At 35.9% G+C, this 16,174-nt stretch overlaps 2 protein-coding genes and 1 non-coding gene across 3 annotated transcripts; 1 reads left to right on the top strand and 2 right to left on the bottom strand.

Moving 5' to 3' along the window:
* Window positions 1-1,007: 1,007 nt before the first annotated feature.
* Window positions 1,008-2,545, bottom strand: LOC107832522 (auxin-induced in root cultures protein 12-like). Its single transcript, XM_016660387.2, has 2 exons — window positions 2,063-2,545; window positions 1,008-1,469 (listed from the first exon to the last, which is right to left on the bottom strand). The coding sequence occupies exons 1-2, from the start codon at window positions 2,519-2,521 to the stop codon at window positions 1,194-1,196; spliced, it is 735 nt and encodes a 244-aa protein (XP_016515873.1). The 5' UTR covers window positions 2,522-2,545; the 3' UTR covers window positions 1,008-1,193.
* A 2,889-nt stretch (window positions 2,546-5,434) lies between these two features.
* On the top strand, window positions 5,435-11,552 carry LOC107826895 (E3 ubiquitin-protein ligase CHIP). Its single transcript, XM_075244462.1, has 8 exons — window positions 5,435-5,880; window positions 5,978-6,045; window positions 6,133-6,196; window positions 6,803-6,874; window positions 10,453-10,586; window positions 10,696-10,849; window positions 10,937-11,047; window positions 11,133-11,552. Exons 1-8 carry the CDS (start codon window positions 5,776-5,778, stop codon window positions 11,256-11,258), a joined length of 834 nt encoding a protein of 277 aa, XP_075100563.1. The 5' UTR covers window positions 5,435-5,775; the 3' UTR covers window positions 11,259-11,552.
* A 3,031-nt stretch (window positions 11,553-14,583) lies between these two features.
* LOC142176958 (small nucleolar RNA R71) lies at window positions 14,584-14,688 on the bottom strand. The gene has a single exon (XR_012705752.1). It is a non-coding gene; the product is annotated as a small nucleolar RNA R71 (small nucleolar RNA).
* Window positions 14,689-16,174: the final 1,486 nt, after the last annotated feature.

The following is a 16,174-nucleotide window of genomic DNA, read 5'->3' as shown; positions in this document are numbered from 1 at the left end:
GTGTCTTTCAAGACCCAAAACATAAAAGAGAGGAACTTGAGTATCTTTTTTTATAATTCAAAGCGAATTTAGGAGATCCCTTTTAGTCGAAAAGAGTTGTAAAACCAAGAAACGACAGTGTCCCTCAAATGAATTCAATCCTTTTGACAATAAGAAAGCAAGTAAATGGGTACTGTGGAGATTTAGGGTTAAATTCCTATTTTGTGAAAATGAAAAAAATTAAAGGGCGGAAAGGAATAAGAAGTTGTAAAGGAGGTGAGGGGGAGATTTTTGAAATCAGAAGAGTGGGTCTTTTTGGGAAGGTCAATTTTGTTTCCTATGTGCTGTTAGATTTGTTATGTTAGGGTGAGTTTGGTGCGTTTGAACTACATTGTTTTTCTTTAGAAAAATATAGCAAAAAAATAAAGTATTCTCCAACTTTTAAATGATAATTGCATAAGCAAACCATTTTTAGTATAGAAATTTGAGTTAGTGAATATAACAATGAGTAAGAAAAGATAAAAGAGGGAATACTGAAAATCCAATCCCCTTCTCCTCGTTCTTGTGCTTTGCATTTTGTTTTTTTAATAAATATTTTTATTTTATGTTTTTTATATATTGACACCTTAGACATCAATTAATGAATTTGAATTTTAAATAAATCTTTTACATGCGTAAGAAAAAAAGAAGAAGAATAAAATTCATAACGAACGAACCAACGTGACATTTCGTCTAGTGAATCACTTCAAATTAGAACATTAGCTAATTGATCCTCCTCCGATAACACAAGAATCGTGTTATTACCAACAACAATAAACCCAAAGTATTCCCATAGTGTTGGATTTGGAGAGGGTACTGTGTACGCAGATTTTACCCATACCTTATGAATGTAAATAGGTTGTTTTGGGAAGACCCTCGACTCAAAAAATGAATTTCTTAATAGTTTTGAAAAGAAAAGTAGTAGTGAAGAAGCCATGTTGAGACTAATGAAAACAAGAATAGCAACAACAACATTAAAATAACAAAGCAATAAGCCACAGAAGCAAGGGTAACAACAACCGACATGTAGTAATAAAAATCGAAGCATAGATAATATGAGAATGATATGATGGAAAGGATACGGTGTCCGAAACTCGACTACTACTAACCTTTTACCCTAATTTCCAGAATCATGTTATTGCATTGACAAATCAGAAAATTTAGTCAATCTAAGGTTACAATAACCAAACTCCAAGAAACAACAAGAAAACATAGAAACTAAAATCACTCTCACAAATTTTTGAAGATCCACTAGTTTCTTTTCTATTCTGTCCACCAATATTATTAGCAGGGGCAGGAGCATGAGTAGGGGCAATGGCATTCTTTTTTCTATCACCAGAAGAAGTAGCCAAATCCAAAATGCCTTTAGAATTCAAATTGTCTGCATCAAACTTATGTACCACTGGTATGCCATCTTTCACTACTGGCCCAATTTGCCAGACATGGTTTACCTGTTAGGATCAAAATAATCCGGTGTCATATAAAAATAACAAATCTTAAATGACAGTAAATCAGTAAATAAAAAGAACATATACCAAAGTGGACACCAAAAAAATATTGAAGTTGGTTTTGAATAATTGATCTAATTCTATGGTCGAAAATCAAGATGAATAATCCACAATATAAAAATGTTTGAAGTAATAACCTTACTCTCAAAATAGTTCACTAAAGTGTCATGCTAACATTTGTGTCTCAACAATTTTCTCCCTAAATAAAACTCTCTAAAAAGTTAAAACATTATTGATGTTATCGAGTGAAACGAAAAAGTCTTAATACAAAATATTTTGGCAAAAAAATACAAAAATGGTCAGTCGGACGAAACTAATTGCATTCGGTAGCTAAAACGTGTATAATATATATATATATACATATATATTGTTGCCTATTATTTTTAAAGCGACTAAAAATATATATTTCTCAAATATTTTCCTCGTATAAAAAGGATGGAAACACAAGTATGAAAGATTTATACTTTTTTAAAAAAAAATCCATTATGGAAAATGCATTGTCGATTCCAAAAAAAAATCAAATATGTTAACATTACCGAAGTCAAGTTTGCCGGTAGTACCAAAGTGGCCAAGATTTTCATAACCCCATTAGAGGACTCAGCTTTAGAATCCAAAACAGTAAACAGAAGTTTGTTAGACTCTACAATGGTTTTATAGGAAGTAAGATTGTAAGTTTTAACAACAATTGAGCCATTGGATTCTTTAAATGCAATAAGGGAATGAGTTCCAATCATTGAGGGGGTGGTGGGGTTAATACCCCAAGCAATCCAACCATTGTTAGATGGCAAAGGAGCAATAAAAGCAATTGAAAGTGTAGAATTTTTGGAATTATAAGTCCAGTGAAGAGAAGATTTGAGAAAAGTGAGATCAGTGCAATTGGCAAAGTGGGTGTTATTAGAAAAGATTTGCGACGAGCATTTGAGTGATATTACAGGGGAGAAATTTAGAAGAAATGAGATAAAGAAGAAGAATAGGAAATGGAGAAGAGAGGCCATTTTCTTTGTAGTGGTAAATTGAGGTGGTGGTTAGTTGTGACAATGGTGAATTTTGGGTTTATATAGGGAAGAGAATCGTTTAATTTATTTATTGTGATAATGTCTAAGATTTGCTATTAGCACAACTTGTAATAATAGGTTTAAGTTATAGTGTGACACGATCCAAAATTTAACTAGTCGTGATGACACCTAACCCAACCCGTTAGATAAGTCAATTACCAACTATCTGATTCCAATGAAATTAACGAGACAATTAATTAAAAGAAAATATCTAAAACCAATACTTTTTCCCAAGAACTGGTAGTATAAATCATGAGCTTCTAAGAATAGAGTTACTTACCTCGAACAAGCCGAATCCAATGTCGAGCAAGCTAAACAATGCTTCCATAAATTTCATTATGCGCGTAACAACTTCCGAACGGCTCGAATCTAGTCACAATTAATTTGATTCAGTCAACCTAAATTATAAGAATTTATTCCATATCAAAATACTAATTTTTCCACAAAATTCGAAATTACACTCAAAAATCGCCCGTGGGACCTACGTCTCGGAACCCGATAAAAGTTACAAAATATGAACGCCCATCCAACCACGAGTCCAACCATACAAATTTTACCAAATTACGACATCAACTCGACCCTCAAATCTTCAATTAAAGTGTATGAAAATTTCTACCATTTTAAACCCAAAAAGTCTGAGCCTTTGTACTAATTGATCTATCTCGACACCACAAAATCTTAATTTCCTTAGCAAAAATTCTCCGGGTCATTACACATACGTCAACATCTGGTCAACCTTTTCAACTTAAGTTTTAAACCTTGGAACTAAGTGTTCCAATTCATTCCAAAATCTCACCGAACCCGAATCAATTACCCTGGCAAGTCACACAACAAATGTAAAGCCCAAATTGAGTAGTAAAGGGGGAAACAGGGCTGTGATACTCAAAACGATCGGTCGGGTCGTTACACTATGTTTATCATATTATCAAATAATGCTAAATGGAAATATTATTTGTAATTATCTAATTTATGATTTGATTGTATAAATATTTTTAAGTGAGTAGATATTATATGAAAAGGGAATTGTTTGACTTATACTCCCTCAATTTTTCGTTAAAAAAAGAATGAATTTTTATATTTTGAAACAATTTACCATAGCCACACAAAATATATATGTGCCTTATTTTATACCATAAACTTTAAAAGTTTTTTTTATACTCCGTATTCAGTCAAATAGATTCACATAAATTAAAACGAATGGAGTATATAAATCTGTGGCTTGAATTGTTGTTACTTAAATCAAAGGGAAAGTGATAAAAAGAAGTCTTTTAGGTCAAAAATTAGCTTAGTTTTTTTTGCCTACAAAATATCAAATATCATGTTCTATAAAGTTAAAAAATTGATAAAATATATTAAAAGAAAAAAAGTCACAAAAAATATATCATCGAACTTGTTTTAGACCCCACTTGATTACTGTGCTATGCTTTTATTACCATTTTAAGCAGGTTCATTCCTTTTAATATTTTAAATTGTTTTAGCGAATTTGCATAGGAAGGTCACGTCCTTTTTATGCAACTTACTGAATTAAAAAACAAAAAAGGCCCGTTGGTGCATAAAGTATTCCTAATTCATATTGGGTCCAGGAAAGGTCGCACTTCAATAAGTATGATATAGACACGTACAATGGCGAATGTAGCCTTATACCAATGGGTTCAATTGAACCCATAATTTTCGACGTGGAGCACAAATTTATGTGCAAAAATTCACTAAAAGCGTAACAAATTATAAATATGAACCTATATTTAAATGATATAACGAGTTCAATACTAAGAACTTTTAAGGTTAAAATCATAAAGTTTATATACTGGATTCCCTTCTAGCTTACCTTAACATTAATGACTATTTTTATGGCTTGAACTCGTGAGCTATAGGTCAGACGGAAATAACTTTACCTCCGAGTAGGGGTGTGAATGGATATTTAAAAAGCGACTAAACCGACCAAACCGTACCATAACGAACCGATTTTTAGGTTTCTCTTAATAAAACCGTAGGTTTTTATATAAATCTATAACCGTACCGTTAATTAGGGTATGTTTTTTATTTTATGAAAAAAAACCGAAAAATACCGAACCGTACTGAATAAATTTATAATGTGAAAAATATACTTATATATTAAGTTTATAAATAATAAAGCATTAATCTTTTTCTTGGGCATATGAAACAGTTACAAGCCAACAAGTAATTAAACTCAAAATCCTAATTCCCAAACCTATTATGCTACTCCTATTGAAAATAAATTATTTCTATCATATTCGCTAGCAAGACACAAGGTATTATAGCGATTATAAATAGCAAACTACAATGTATTGAATATGTTTCCTTTCGTATAATTTAGATTTTATCTTTTAAAATATTTAATTTTCTATATACTTTCTTATTGAATCTCAATTTGGTCAATATCTTTTTACTTGTGTGATTTATATTTTTTCTGTATTTGTTTAGTTTTTTTTACGCTGATATAGAATAGTTGATGGATCTATACTGTGGTCACCTTTCATATTTTTTTAATTCATCACCTTTTAAACTGTAAAAATGTCTAGAAAATTTTGCTAAATCTTATAAAAGTACCTATGTTATTGCATTCGAATTTTTACATGACATTTAAAAAAAATATTGAAAAATTATCGAAGGGTACCGATACCAAAGAGAAACCGACATGATTAAGACGAATTCGAAAAGTTTAATTTTGATTATATATAATAAAATAACCGAATAATTAGTATAAGACAAATTTTATAAAATAAACAAACGAGCCAAACCATTGACACCAATACCTCCGAGGCTCCAAAATATAAAAAGACTGTTCTCTTAATTGACTAATAGAAAGCTGGTTAGCCTGCCCAATCATGTTGAATTGTGACCATTTGGCGCACCATCATATATGTGACGCAATCGCTGCTTTCTCCTTTCTGCGCATTTGGCATCCGATGCTCTTGAAATTTCGCGACGACTCTTCTCCCTCTTGCCGCTCAATTTCCTCCAAATTTTCAATTTCAATTTAATTTTCCAGCCCTTCATCTTTTTCTCTACTCCACCCCAAAAAATTCCTGTTTCACATCTTCTGTATATACTTGTATCTATAGCCGGTATATAATTTGGACGGAGAAATAGGGGTGGGGGGTGGGGGTGGGGTTATAGAGATTGAAGGAAGTCGAGGTGATTTTAAGATCGCAGAAAAAAGGAAAAGGAGAAAAATGTCACCGATCGTGGGTTCAAAGCAAGCGGAGCAACTGAAGCAAGATGGCAACAGTTACTTTCAAAAGAATCGATTTGGGGCTGCTATTGATGCTTATACAGAGGTCTTTTTTACTGTTAGGTTAAATGAAAATATTCCTCTTTATTTCATTTCCTTACTCTTCTAACATATCTGATGCTACTGAATGTTTTATTTTCTAGGCTATTACATTGTGCCCTAATGTTCCCATTTATTGGACTAATCGTGCCCTGTGCCATCGGAAGAGGAAGTACGTTTCTACCAATTTTCTTTTTGGGGGCATTTTAGTGATGTCTTTGTATATGTTTATTTTATTATTGTCGTTGTTGGTATGTAGTGACTGGCAAAGAGTGGAGGAGGATTGCAGAAAGGCTATTCAGCTCGATCACAATTCTGTAAAGGTGCCAACTTTGTACTCTACATTTAAGCATAATTTTACGTTTTTTCCAATGTGGGGAATTCATATAACTATATATATGTTCTATCAATGTTGATATTTTATTATTTCCTTTGTTCTTTGGATGGACTAGGCGTGTTTCTCGGTGTTTAACTAAATCTAGCCTTTTCTTCTCATGGATATTAATAATATTTATGGTCATAACGATTAAGTATGAATGAAGTGAAATCTTTATTGTTCTACCGGAGAAGTCGTATGATGAGACAGCAGTTACCTTAATAGGATAACTGTGGAAACAACTCAAATATGGTATTCTTGTAATCTTGCTGTTCGCATAGAATAATGCATAGATACTCTGGAGGTATTAATGATGTAAATTCTGGAGATTGTTAATTTGGTACTGTTTCAAAGGTTTTTGCAACGTCAAAGTTTTAGAAGGATAATTTAACTTATTAGAGCATCCACATAATCACAGATAGAACTGAGCTGAATAATTTTAGAAAACCTCTGTTTCTTATCTGCTGAATTTATTGTCTTTCTAAGTTGGTGTAGCTAGAAATTCTTCGTTCCCTACAGATAATAACCTAAAGAGTGAATTCTGGGAGTACAGGCCCATTATTACCTTGGTCTTGCATTGCTACAAAAGGAACAGTATGCCGAAGGTGTCAGGGAATTGGAAAAGGTAAGCCATTGTCTCTTACACATGTTTAAATATTTGTCTGGCAAGTGGCAACTGTCCATACATCAAATTGGTACTTAACACTTCGGTAGCCGTGGCACTCTGTGGTGCCTAATCTGTATCCAAAATGAAAATGATAATGTGACCAAGTAGGTCTTTTTTTCCTTATATAATTCTTAATTTTGCTTTTATAATTTCCTCTTTCGTGCTCATACAGTCATACTAGTCTAATCCAAATGCAACTCTTTTAGTAATGGTGTAGTGCGGCTGCTATTGTCATTGCTCATTTCTTGGTATTTTTAACATATGAAGTTAGCAGGCCTGATTGTCAGAAAACAAGTTTCAGAACCTTTTTATCATTTCGTTTGCTTATTTTCTGAGTCTGCATTTTCCATAAAGATGCCTTAGGTTCAAACATTAACTAAACTTGATCTTATTTTAACTAAACTTGATCTAATTTCACCCTTATGCTTTTAGCTAAGTGATCATGTAGAATAACCTATGTTGCTCGGACTCTCCGAAAATGTTGCCGGGTGCGTGTTGTATCCTCCAAAAGTAATGCATTTTTGGAAGACCCGCCACGGGCAGGGGCGGACCCACATGGGGTCAAGAGGGTTCATATGAACCCGCTTCATCAAAAAATAACACTATATATATATATATTATCCTTCTTTCAGAAAATGTGAGTATATTATTTATGATGACCCCGCTTAGAACAAGGACAACGTCCAGCCCAATGGCAAAGCGAGTTCAATTCTTTTAGGTTGTCCTGAGTTCGAAGCCAACCAGCCCCATAATGGGCACTCTCTTTTCCTATATGCATACAACAGTCATTTTTTTCTTCCTATAAACATCACGTTTTTTGTTTCCCTATATCCTATACACAACACTCTTTTTTCTTTCCTATATTCGTACGACATGGGAAAACTTTTATTTATCATTTTTAGACTAGGAAATATATTTTTTATATATATAATTTAGGGAAAGAAAACTACATGTATTAATTTTTTTTCTTAATCGAATCTAAAATCTGAAATTATAAATTATATATTTGCTTTTTTGCATTTTGAACCCGCTTGATAAAAATTCTGGGTCCGCCACTAGCTACGGGTGCGGCAGCATTTTGTAGTCCGCACAACACTCCAGTGTGTTGTTGATAGCTTGCTTGTGAAGAACATCTTGGCCTTAACCATGTATTCTTCGTCTTTGCTCTTCCAATATAATTTCTTTTTTAACCAAAGAAGAAGCTTACTGTAAATCTCAGGGATAAGTGCCGAAAACGTTTATTGGATAGCAACCCTAGCATCCTCATATGTGTTAGGATCATCATGGTGGTGAACTATTCTAAAAGTTGCTCTTTGAAGTTTTCGAAAAATAGCTGTCAGACGAGGTGCACAGATAAATGAAAAGCTAATTATGCTAGAATAATAGGCTTTATGTTTTTCTTTTGTTTTGATAACGGTGTTGTGCCCATCTCAACTATTCCATCGGATACTTGCTACCTCCACAGCACAGGCATCGAGTAACTTCACCCACCAAAGTTTAGGTAGATAACAACAAATCACCTTCTTTTTCTCTCCTCCATTTGTGTTTTTTTTTAACTATGATATTTCTCTGGGACTTGAGTTCGCTTTCACTGCATTTGTTGTTCACATATTATGGAACCCATTGACAAAGGAACTATTTTAGTCCAATAGATGAGAAGTGAGCTTGATGGAAAAATGGTCGACTTGGTTCGCATTTCTTTGTTAAGGGTGAGATCACCACAACTTAAAATAGTGTTGATATTAAGGATGTTATTTATGTTCCTAGTCAATGACAAGTGAAGCTAGTGAATTTTTTCATATTACCTACTCATAATGAATAAATTCCTCAAGAAACATTATCAGATAATTATTTTTACATTGTTTTAGCAAACCTATATGCTCATTGTTGGTTGCTCTTACTAGTAGTAACTGAAAAGAATAGTTCAGTCTGGGGCAGGCTGGCCTTAGGTTCGAACCCTACCACCTTTCTTGTGGATCATCCTGTGGTTACCGGATGATGGGAATATCAAAGTAGAAATTTGGAAATGAGCTCAAAATGTCAATATATGAATTGTTTCATTAATCGTTATTTACGGTCTTTTCGTTGCATTCACACAATACCCGGAGAAATAACAAGAAGATTTCGGGTGTGTTTGGTATGAGGAAAAATTTTTCCGGAAAATATTTTCTAATTTTTCCATGTTTGGTTGGCTTAAATATTTTAGAAAACATTTTCCTCATAAACCATTTTCCTCCCTATCAAAAGAAGTGAAAACATTTTCCAAAATTCTTTTTCAACCTTCTCCACCCTATTTACCATCCCCACCAACCCACCCCAACTCCCCACTCTCCTACCCACCCACTCCAACCTTGCCCACCACCCACCCTAAATAGAACTATTATTAAGAGTACTTTCTTTTCATGTTGTAGATAGAGTATTCTTTATTATTTCAACAAAATGAATATATTCTTTTCATGATGTAGTAAAGTATTTTCTTTCATTTCAACAAAACGAGTACTTTGTTTTTCTGATGTAGAAAAAGTATTTTCTTTCATTTCAACAAACTGAGTATTTTCTTTTCATGATATAGAAAAAGTATTTTCTTTCATTCAACAAAATAAATAATTTCTTTTCATGTTGTAGAAAGGATACTTTCTTTCTCAACAAAATAAAGTATTTTTTTTTTTAGTTATCGAGCTCAAATTGTTGAAGAAAATAGGGGGGGGGGGGTGAAGGAGTACAGGAAACATGGGAATTTTGGGGAAGGTGGGTTGAGGAGAGTATCATAAAAAAATATTTTCCTAAAAATATTTTATACTCTCTAATCAAACACTAGAAAATATTTTTCGGAATTTATTTTTCACTCACCAACCAAACAAGGAAAAATAAACATTTTCCATGGAAAACATTTTCCCTTATGCCAAACACCCTTCAAGACTAACACTATGCTATAGGGATTTTTTGAGTTCAATCCACCAAACGCAAACCAAACTTCGACTTGAAGATTTCCTCATCGGTTGTAGTGTTCCTAGGAACAACCTAAACCTGTGAAACAACTGAATTCCTGCAAAGTAATGCTTCCGCCTTCCAGGCTTGGGGTTCGCCTTTGACTTCAATAATCAAACACTTCTCTACTTGAAGCTCAAGTTACAAGAATGTATGTTAGAGCAACCTGTTAATTAATATACTACCATCAGTGTGTTGACTTCAAATCTTGGCACAAGAAACCCAACCGTAATTCATGAACTATTCATGGCCACTGCTGTGCTGGCAAAATGATATCTTAATCTTTGTTCTTAAGATGTCAGGCGACGTGATATATTTTGCAAAAGAGTTTGGGATGAATCTTTCCTTTTTGTCTTGTAAGTACATACAAGTTCTGCAACTAAGTCTCGGATAAATCTATCAAAGCTCATTTGTTCTTATGATGAGCATAACTGAAACTATGATTTTAGCGAAGTTTATTTTGCTGAATTATGATGGTTGAAAGGATGATTTTAGGGAAGTTTGCTTTACTGAATTATGATACAGCTCTTTCTTATGTATCCTGTTAGGCATTAGACCTTGGAAGAGGTGCAAATCCAGGAAGTTACATGGTTGAAGAGATCTGGGAAGAGCTTGCAAAAGCAAAATACTTGGAGTGGGAGCATGAATCTACAAGGCGCTCCTGGGAACTTCAGAACTTGAAGTAATAGCTCTTGCTTATGTCACTTATAAATTTCCGTTACTTTTGTTGTATTTTTATACCAATGTCGTAGGTTGTCTCCCCATTATTTTTATTGTGAAATGTGCCTCAGAGAATCCTGTGAATTAGCTCTCAAGGAGAAACACATGCTCGATAGTTCTCAGATGGAAGGGCTTGTAGATGAAAACTCAATGTCTCTTTTGAAGCAATTGGAAGCTGTGGACGAAGTTTTCATGAAAGCTGCAGAAGATGATACTCCAACTGAGGTGAGCATTCAAGCATTATCATCTTAGTGATTACTCCCTTTTGTAAGCAAGTGTGTTGTGTTATCCTTTGACACTGAGTATTCCCAGGTTCCTGATCACTTGTGTTGTAAAATCACTCTTGATATTTTTCGTGACCCTGTCATCACTCCCAGTGGGGTTACATACGAGCGGGCAGTGATTCTTGACCATTTGCAGAAGGTAAAATTTGTTTCCTCATCACCTTAGGCATCTCAGATTCTCTTCCATTTGTATTATATCGATATTCCTGAGTGTGCCAATTTAGGTGGGAAACTTTGATCCAATCACACGAGAACCACTTTATACGTCCCAGTTGGTGCCAAATCTAGCCATAAAAGAAGCTGTACACGCATTTCTGGATAGGCATGGCTGGGCATACATGATAGATTGAATTTTTCATTGGTATGATCAATATCATCTGATGCATGGCAATGATGGTGCTAGTGAAACCAAGAACAGAGCCAGAGGGTAAGGAGGACACGGCTTTTTGTGGGAGTCATCTGGCTAACAGCTTCCAGTATTATTGAATATTAACATGGTTTCCCATGTTAATCACAGTTGTACAGTGTAGTGCTTTTGTAATGGCTCGTTGGTCTTCATTAATTGTACAGCAAAACATCAAGCCAGCTTTTTGTGAGATGTTACAGTTACACTGTTGATCAAATGAAACAATAGTCTTTTGATATACAATGTCTGTTCCTGTGTGAAGAAATTGACAAGCTTGAACTAGCTTCTGACTTGATTTTCCAATATGTTCTCCATCACACCAATATAGGCACAAAATGAGAGCTTAAAACTGCATTTCCCCCTAGGATACTGTGTTTGTTATTAACTAGACTTCAGCAATTGAGCCCCGTTTCCCTTTTACCTAGCAGTCCTGTATCTCTCATTTCTCTTCACAGATCACAATCCATGCAACATTGAGCAGTCTACTAGCTCATCTACGAAGTATATGTAGATAGATATTAGGGGTGTCAAATTTAGTCTATGAAAACATAATCTGTCCAACCAATTCGGCCAGATTTGGGTGGCAGAGGTATTAATTGCAATCGCGTGGCATCGGTCGCGATCGCGTAGAAGGATTTTAAGGGCCAGTGGTTTGTTCTTCACGAACGCGTTCTAGGAGTCGTTCCCAAAGATGATTTTCCGCGTTTTGGGAGTCGCGATCGCCTAGGTGTGCATGTGGGTGTTCTTTGCGAACGCTTGAGGTACACGTCGCGATTGCAATGTGCATTTTCTGCCTAGGGGTATATTATATCCAGATATTGGGATTTAGCTCATTGTCATCATTTTTGAGTTTTGGACTTCAGGAAGAGGCGATTTTAGAAGGGGATTACGAGTATATATTCATTGGTGGGTCATTTTGCACATACTTATACTATCTACGAATTTAGGATTGAACTTGAAAAGTGATGCATGGTACTTGCGAGTCAAATCTTGAGGTGAAGATGTTACACTCTTGTGCTTAGTCTATTTTAAAATTTCTTGGTGTGATGAGTTAGAAGAATTGTTTAAAAAGGCCGTGTTTATATAAAGTGTAGTTTGATTGCTCAAGGACGAGCAATGTTTAAGTGTGGGGCAGTGATGTTTGGCTATAATTTCATATTTTTAGTGCATTACTTATCTTACATTTTGAGGCTTTAATGCTAAACTATACTATATTTGTGCTTAATTGAGTTTATTTTATGTGTATGTACGTTGAAGACGAAATTAGGAGCAAAGTAGAGATTTTATGTGTATTTTATACACTACAAGAAAGGAGCTATGATTATTTGATTATTGAATATACAAGGAATAAAGTTTAATATTACAAAGGAAATCAAAACAAAGAAAGGAGAACAACTAAAAATGAACCAAAAGCAAGAAACGAGAATGAGAAAAGAGTTTGAAAAGTTAGGCAGCAAAAATTGAATTGAAGCTAAGCAGTTGGGCGACACGAGAATATTTGCTCGCTATAGAGCATGCGACACGAGGATTAAAGCTCGCTATGGAGCTGGCGACGGGCAGGCTAAAGCGAGGAGGAGCTCGCGTCAGAGGTTGCGGCGCACAGTGTGTAGCGAGGTGAAACTCGCGTTTTGCCTCGCGAGGCGAGACCCGTGGCGAGCGTGTTCCGGATTTTTAAAGCCTACTTTGTCTCCTATTTGGTTTTGGACTTGGTTATTTCGTCTAGGTCTCTTCCCTACACATATAAATAGTCATAAAACACCATTTTTCAGGAGTTTGGTGACCGGAGGCAAGAACATCACGTGGACAACTTTTGGAGGAGAAAATCATAGAGTTCTTCATCCCTTTATCTTTTCCTTGTAATTTATTTATGCAAAATACTTGGAAGTTTGTTACTACGAACATGAGTGGCTAAAACCCATAATTCTGGGGTTGTGATTTAGCCATGCATATTGTTGTTTTACGTTGACTTAACCTTGATTACAATTTACTAATATATGGTTGTTTCTTCAATTCTGTGATTAATTGCTTAATTGTTTGGCTAACAGTTAGGTTCTATTTACTATCTATGCTATGCTTGGGAAAGCCGTGTTTAGATTAGAAAAGAATTGAAGAGAGCATGATCTTAACCCTTAGGGGGAGCGGATTCTCTTAAGGGGGCGAATTTATGGTTAGGATAGGAATATACCTAGTTACCGTGCTTAATTAAATATCGTAATCTTAATGCGTTCTTGATAGATTGATTTCATAGGAATATAGGCGTTAATCTATTTTGAATAGGCGAGTAGTACTTTGGGAGAAGGCTATGAGAGCAATTGTTCGATTAATTAGTAATCATGAGTGAATTGTATGAAAGGGAGAGTTAACTAGAATACAATAGGATTGGTGAATCGATCACAACCCTGGAATATTTGTCTCTACTAAATACACCACAATTATTTTGCTATTTGATAATTTAGTTACTCCTTCGAATTATAGTTTAGTATAATCACATTCTTGAACTCGATTTTGGCTTGACTGAATAATAATCTTGGTGATTTTAGTGGGTAGTTGATACAAGTCTCTGTGGGTTCAATACTCGACATATCATTTTATTACTTGTACGACCACGTATACTTGCGTGTGCGTTTGGGAGTAACAAGTTTTTGGAGCCGTTGCCGGGGACTTGAATATCGACTACTTTCTAGTTTTTGCTTTAATTGTTTATTTCGTCAACTCTAACATTACTTGATTGTTGCTATGATCTCAGGAACTTCGATTGAATGCGCAGGGTCAGAAGCCAGGACAGACTTAAAGGCTTTGACCCCGAACATGAGAGAACATTTCATAGGAGGTTGAGGGAAGCAAGGGATACAAATAATCTTCAGGCACTCGTTCAATTTCCTGTGAACATGGCAGAGGAGCAACACATGGCTTTTCAGGAGGTGGCGATGCCCAGTATTGCTAATGTCACCTCCAGCATTGTGAAGCCCAGAATCACTGGGCACTTTGAGCTGAAACAAAGCATGATCCAGATAATTCATGCGAATGGGCAGTTTATGGGTCTTCCACACGAGGATCCACAACAGCATATCCTGAACTTCTTGGAGATTAGTGATACTTACATCACTAACAGGGTCACTCCAGACTATGTGAGGCTCACACTTTTTCCATTCTCTCTGTTGGGCGAAGCAAAGCGATGTCTGAAGGCAGAACCAGCTAATTCTATTACATCATGGAATGATATGGCAAGGAAATTTCTGGCAAGGTTCTTCCCTTCAGGAAAAACTGCAAAGATCAGAAGTGAGATAGTCACCTTCAAACAGAAAGTAGGGGAGTCTCTATATTCAGCTTGGGAGAGGTTCAAGGGGATGCTCAGAGATTGTCCTCATCATAATCAGACAAACGAAGTGTTAGCTCACACTTCCATAGAAGGACTACATCCTGAGACAAAAATTGTGGTAGATGCTGGAACTGGAGGTCAAGTGTTGGAGAAAAGCTTTGACGAGATATATGCATTATTGAATAAATTCTCCAAAAGCAATCTGGAATGGTAAGGAGAAATGGGCAAACACACAGTACAAAAATCTGCAGGGATTCTCGAGTTAGATGTCGTCTCGGCATTATCAACGCATATTTCTACACTGACCAACCAAGTCAATCAGATGACCTTGGTTATTAACAAGGAACAAGCTCAACCAGTGCAACAGGTTCAAATGTTTTGTGAAGTATGTGGAGAGGGTCACACGAGCGACTTATGCCCAGTTAATCCAGAGTGTGTCTGCTTTGTGGGTAATGCAAATAGGGGCCAGACAAACCAATATGGGAACACTTACAATCCCAACTGGAGGAACCACCCAAACTTCTCTTGGAGTGGAAACCAAGGTGCTCAAAATCAATACCGACCACAAGCACCTCAACAATAATATAGACCACCCCAGGCCGAACAACATGCAAACTCAACAAGTCACATTGAGGAAATGATGAAGAAATTGATGGCTAACCACAAGCCCAAGCCGCAGTAATGAGAAATTTGGAGCTCCAAATGGGACAGCTGGCTAGTGCCCAAAATACTCGACCAGTTGGAGCTCTTCCAAGTGTCACTGAGGCTAATCCTAAGGCATCTATTAATGCTGTCTCATTGAGGAATAGGAGACAATTAGAAGAAGTCCAATCGAAAAAGAGAAAACAAGTGACCTTTAATGAGAAGCCGACCACTATAGAGTCAGAATCAGAAAAATCAAAGGAGTCTGAGAAGCCAACTGAAGAGGCGGTGGCTAAGAAACCCCCACCATTAGTTGCGAGGCCACTGCCTCCGTTCCCTCAAAGATTGCAGAAAGTGAAGGATAATGCCGCGTATAAAAAGTTTCTTGATATTTTGAAGCATGTGCAAATAAATATTCCACTGGTAGACATCCTGCAAGAAGTTCCCAAATATGCAAAATACATCAAGGACATAATGGCAAATAAAAAGAGGCTGACTGAATTCGAGACTGTGGCACTCACTGAGGAATGTAGCTCTAGAATCCAAAGCAAGCTATCTCAGAAATTGAAAGATCCAGGTAGTTTCACTATCCAAATCTCGATTGGTAAGCATGCAGTCGGGCGAGCTTTGTGTGATCTTGGAGCGAGCATCAATCTGATGCCGCTATCTGTGTTCAGAAAGTTGGGTCTGGGTGAGCTGCGCCCAACAGCAATAATCTTACAGTTGGCTGACCGCTCCCTTGCTCATCCGGAAGGAGTGATTGAAGATGTGTTAGTTCAAGTGGGTTCTTTCATATTCCCTGCTGATTTCATTATCTTGGACTACGAGCCTGATCAGGAAGTCCCATTTATTTTGGGGCATCCATTCTTAGCCACATGCCGAGCTATTATTGATGTATG

The sequence above is a fragment of the Nicotiana tabacum genome, chromosome 22 (genome assembly GCF_000715075.1).
Source record: "Nicotiana tabacum cultivar K326 chromosome 22, ASM71507v2, whole genome shotgun sequence".
Lineage (NCBI taxonomy): Eukaryota > Viridiplantae > Streptophyta > Magnoliopsida > Solanales > Solanaceae > Nicotiana > Nicotiana tabacum.
The sequence above is the reverse complement of the archived record's forward strand: the minus strand, read 5'-3'. Positions and strand labels throughout refer to the sequence as shown.

Bases quoted from the DNA above. Each gene is read 5' to 3' on its own strand.
- LOC107832522 (XM_016660387.2), bottom strand. From the start codon at position 2,521: ATGGCCTCTCTTCTCCATTTCCTATTCTTCTTCTTTATCTCATTTCTT. The intron at 1,470-2,062 runs GTAATGTTAACA...TGATCCTAACAG, and splicing joins TACCGGCAAACTTGACTTCG to GTAAACCATGTCTGGCAAAT.
- LOC107826895 (XM_075244462.1), top strand. From the start codon at position 5,776: ATGTCACCGATCGTGGGTTCAAAGCAAGCGGAGCAACTGAAGCAAGAT. The intron at 6,875-10,452 runs GTAAGCCATTGT...GTATCCTGTTAG, and splicing joins GTGTCAGGGAATTGGAAAAG to GCATTAGACCTTGGAAGAGG. The intron at 10,587-10,695 runs GTAATAGCTCTT...AATGTGCCTCAG, and splicing joins TGGGAACTTCAGAACTTGAA to AGAATCCTGTGAATTAGCTC.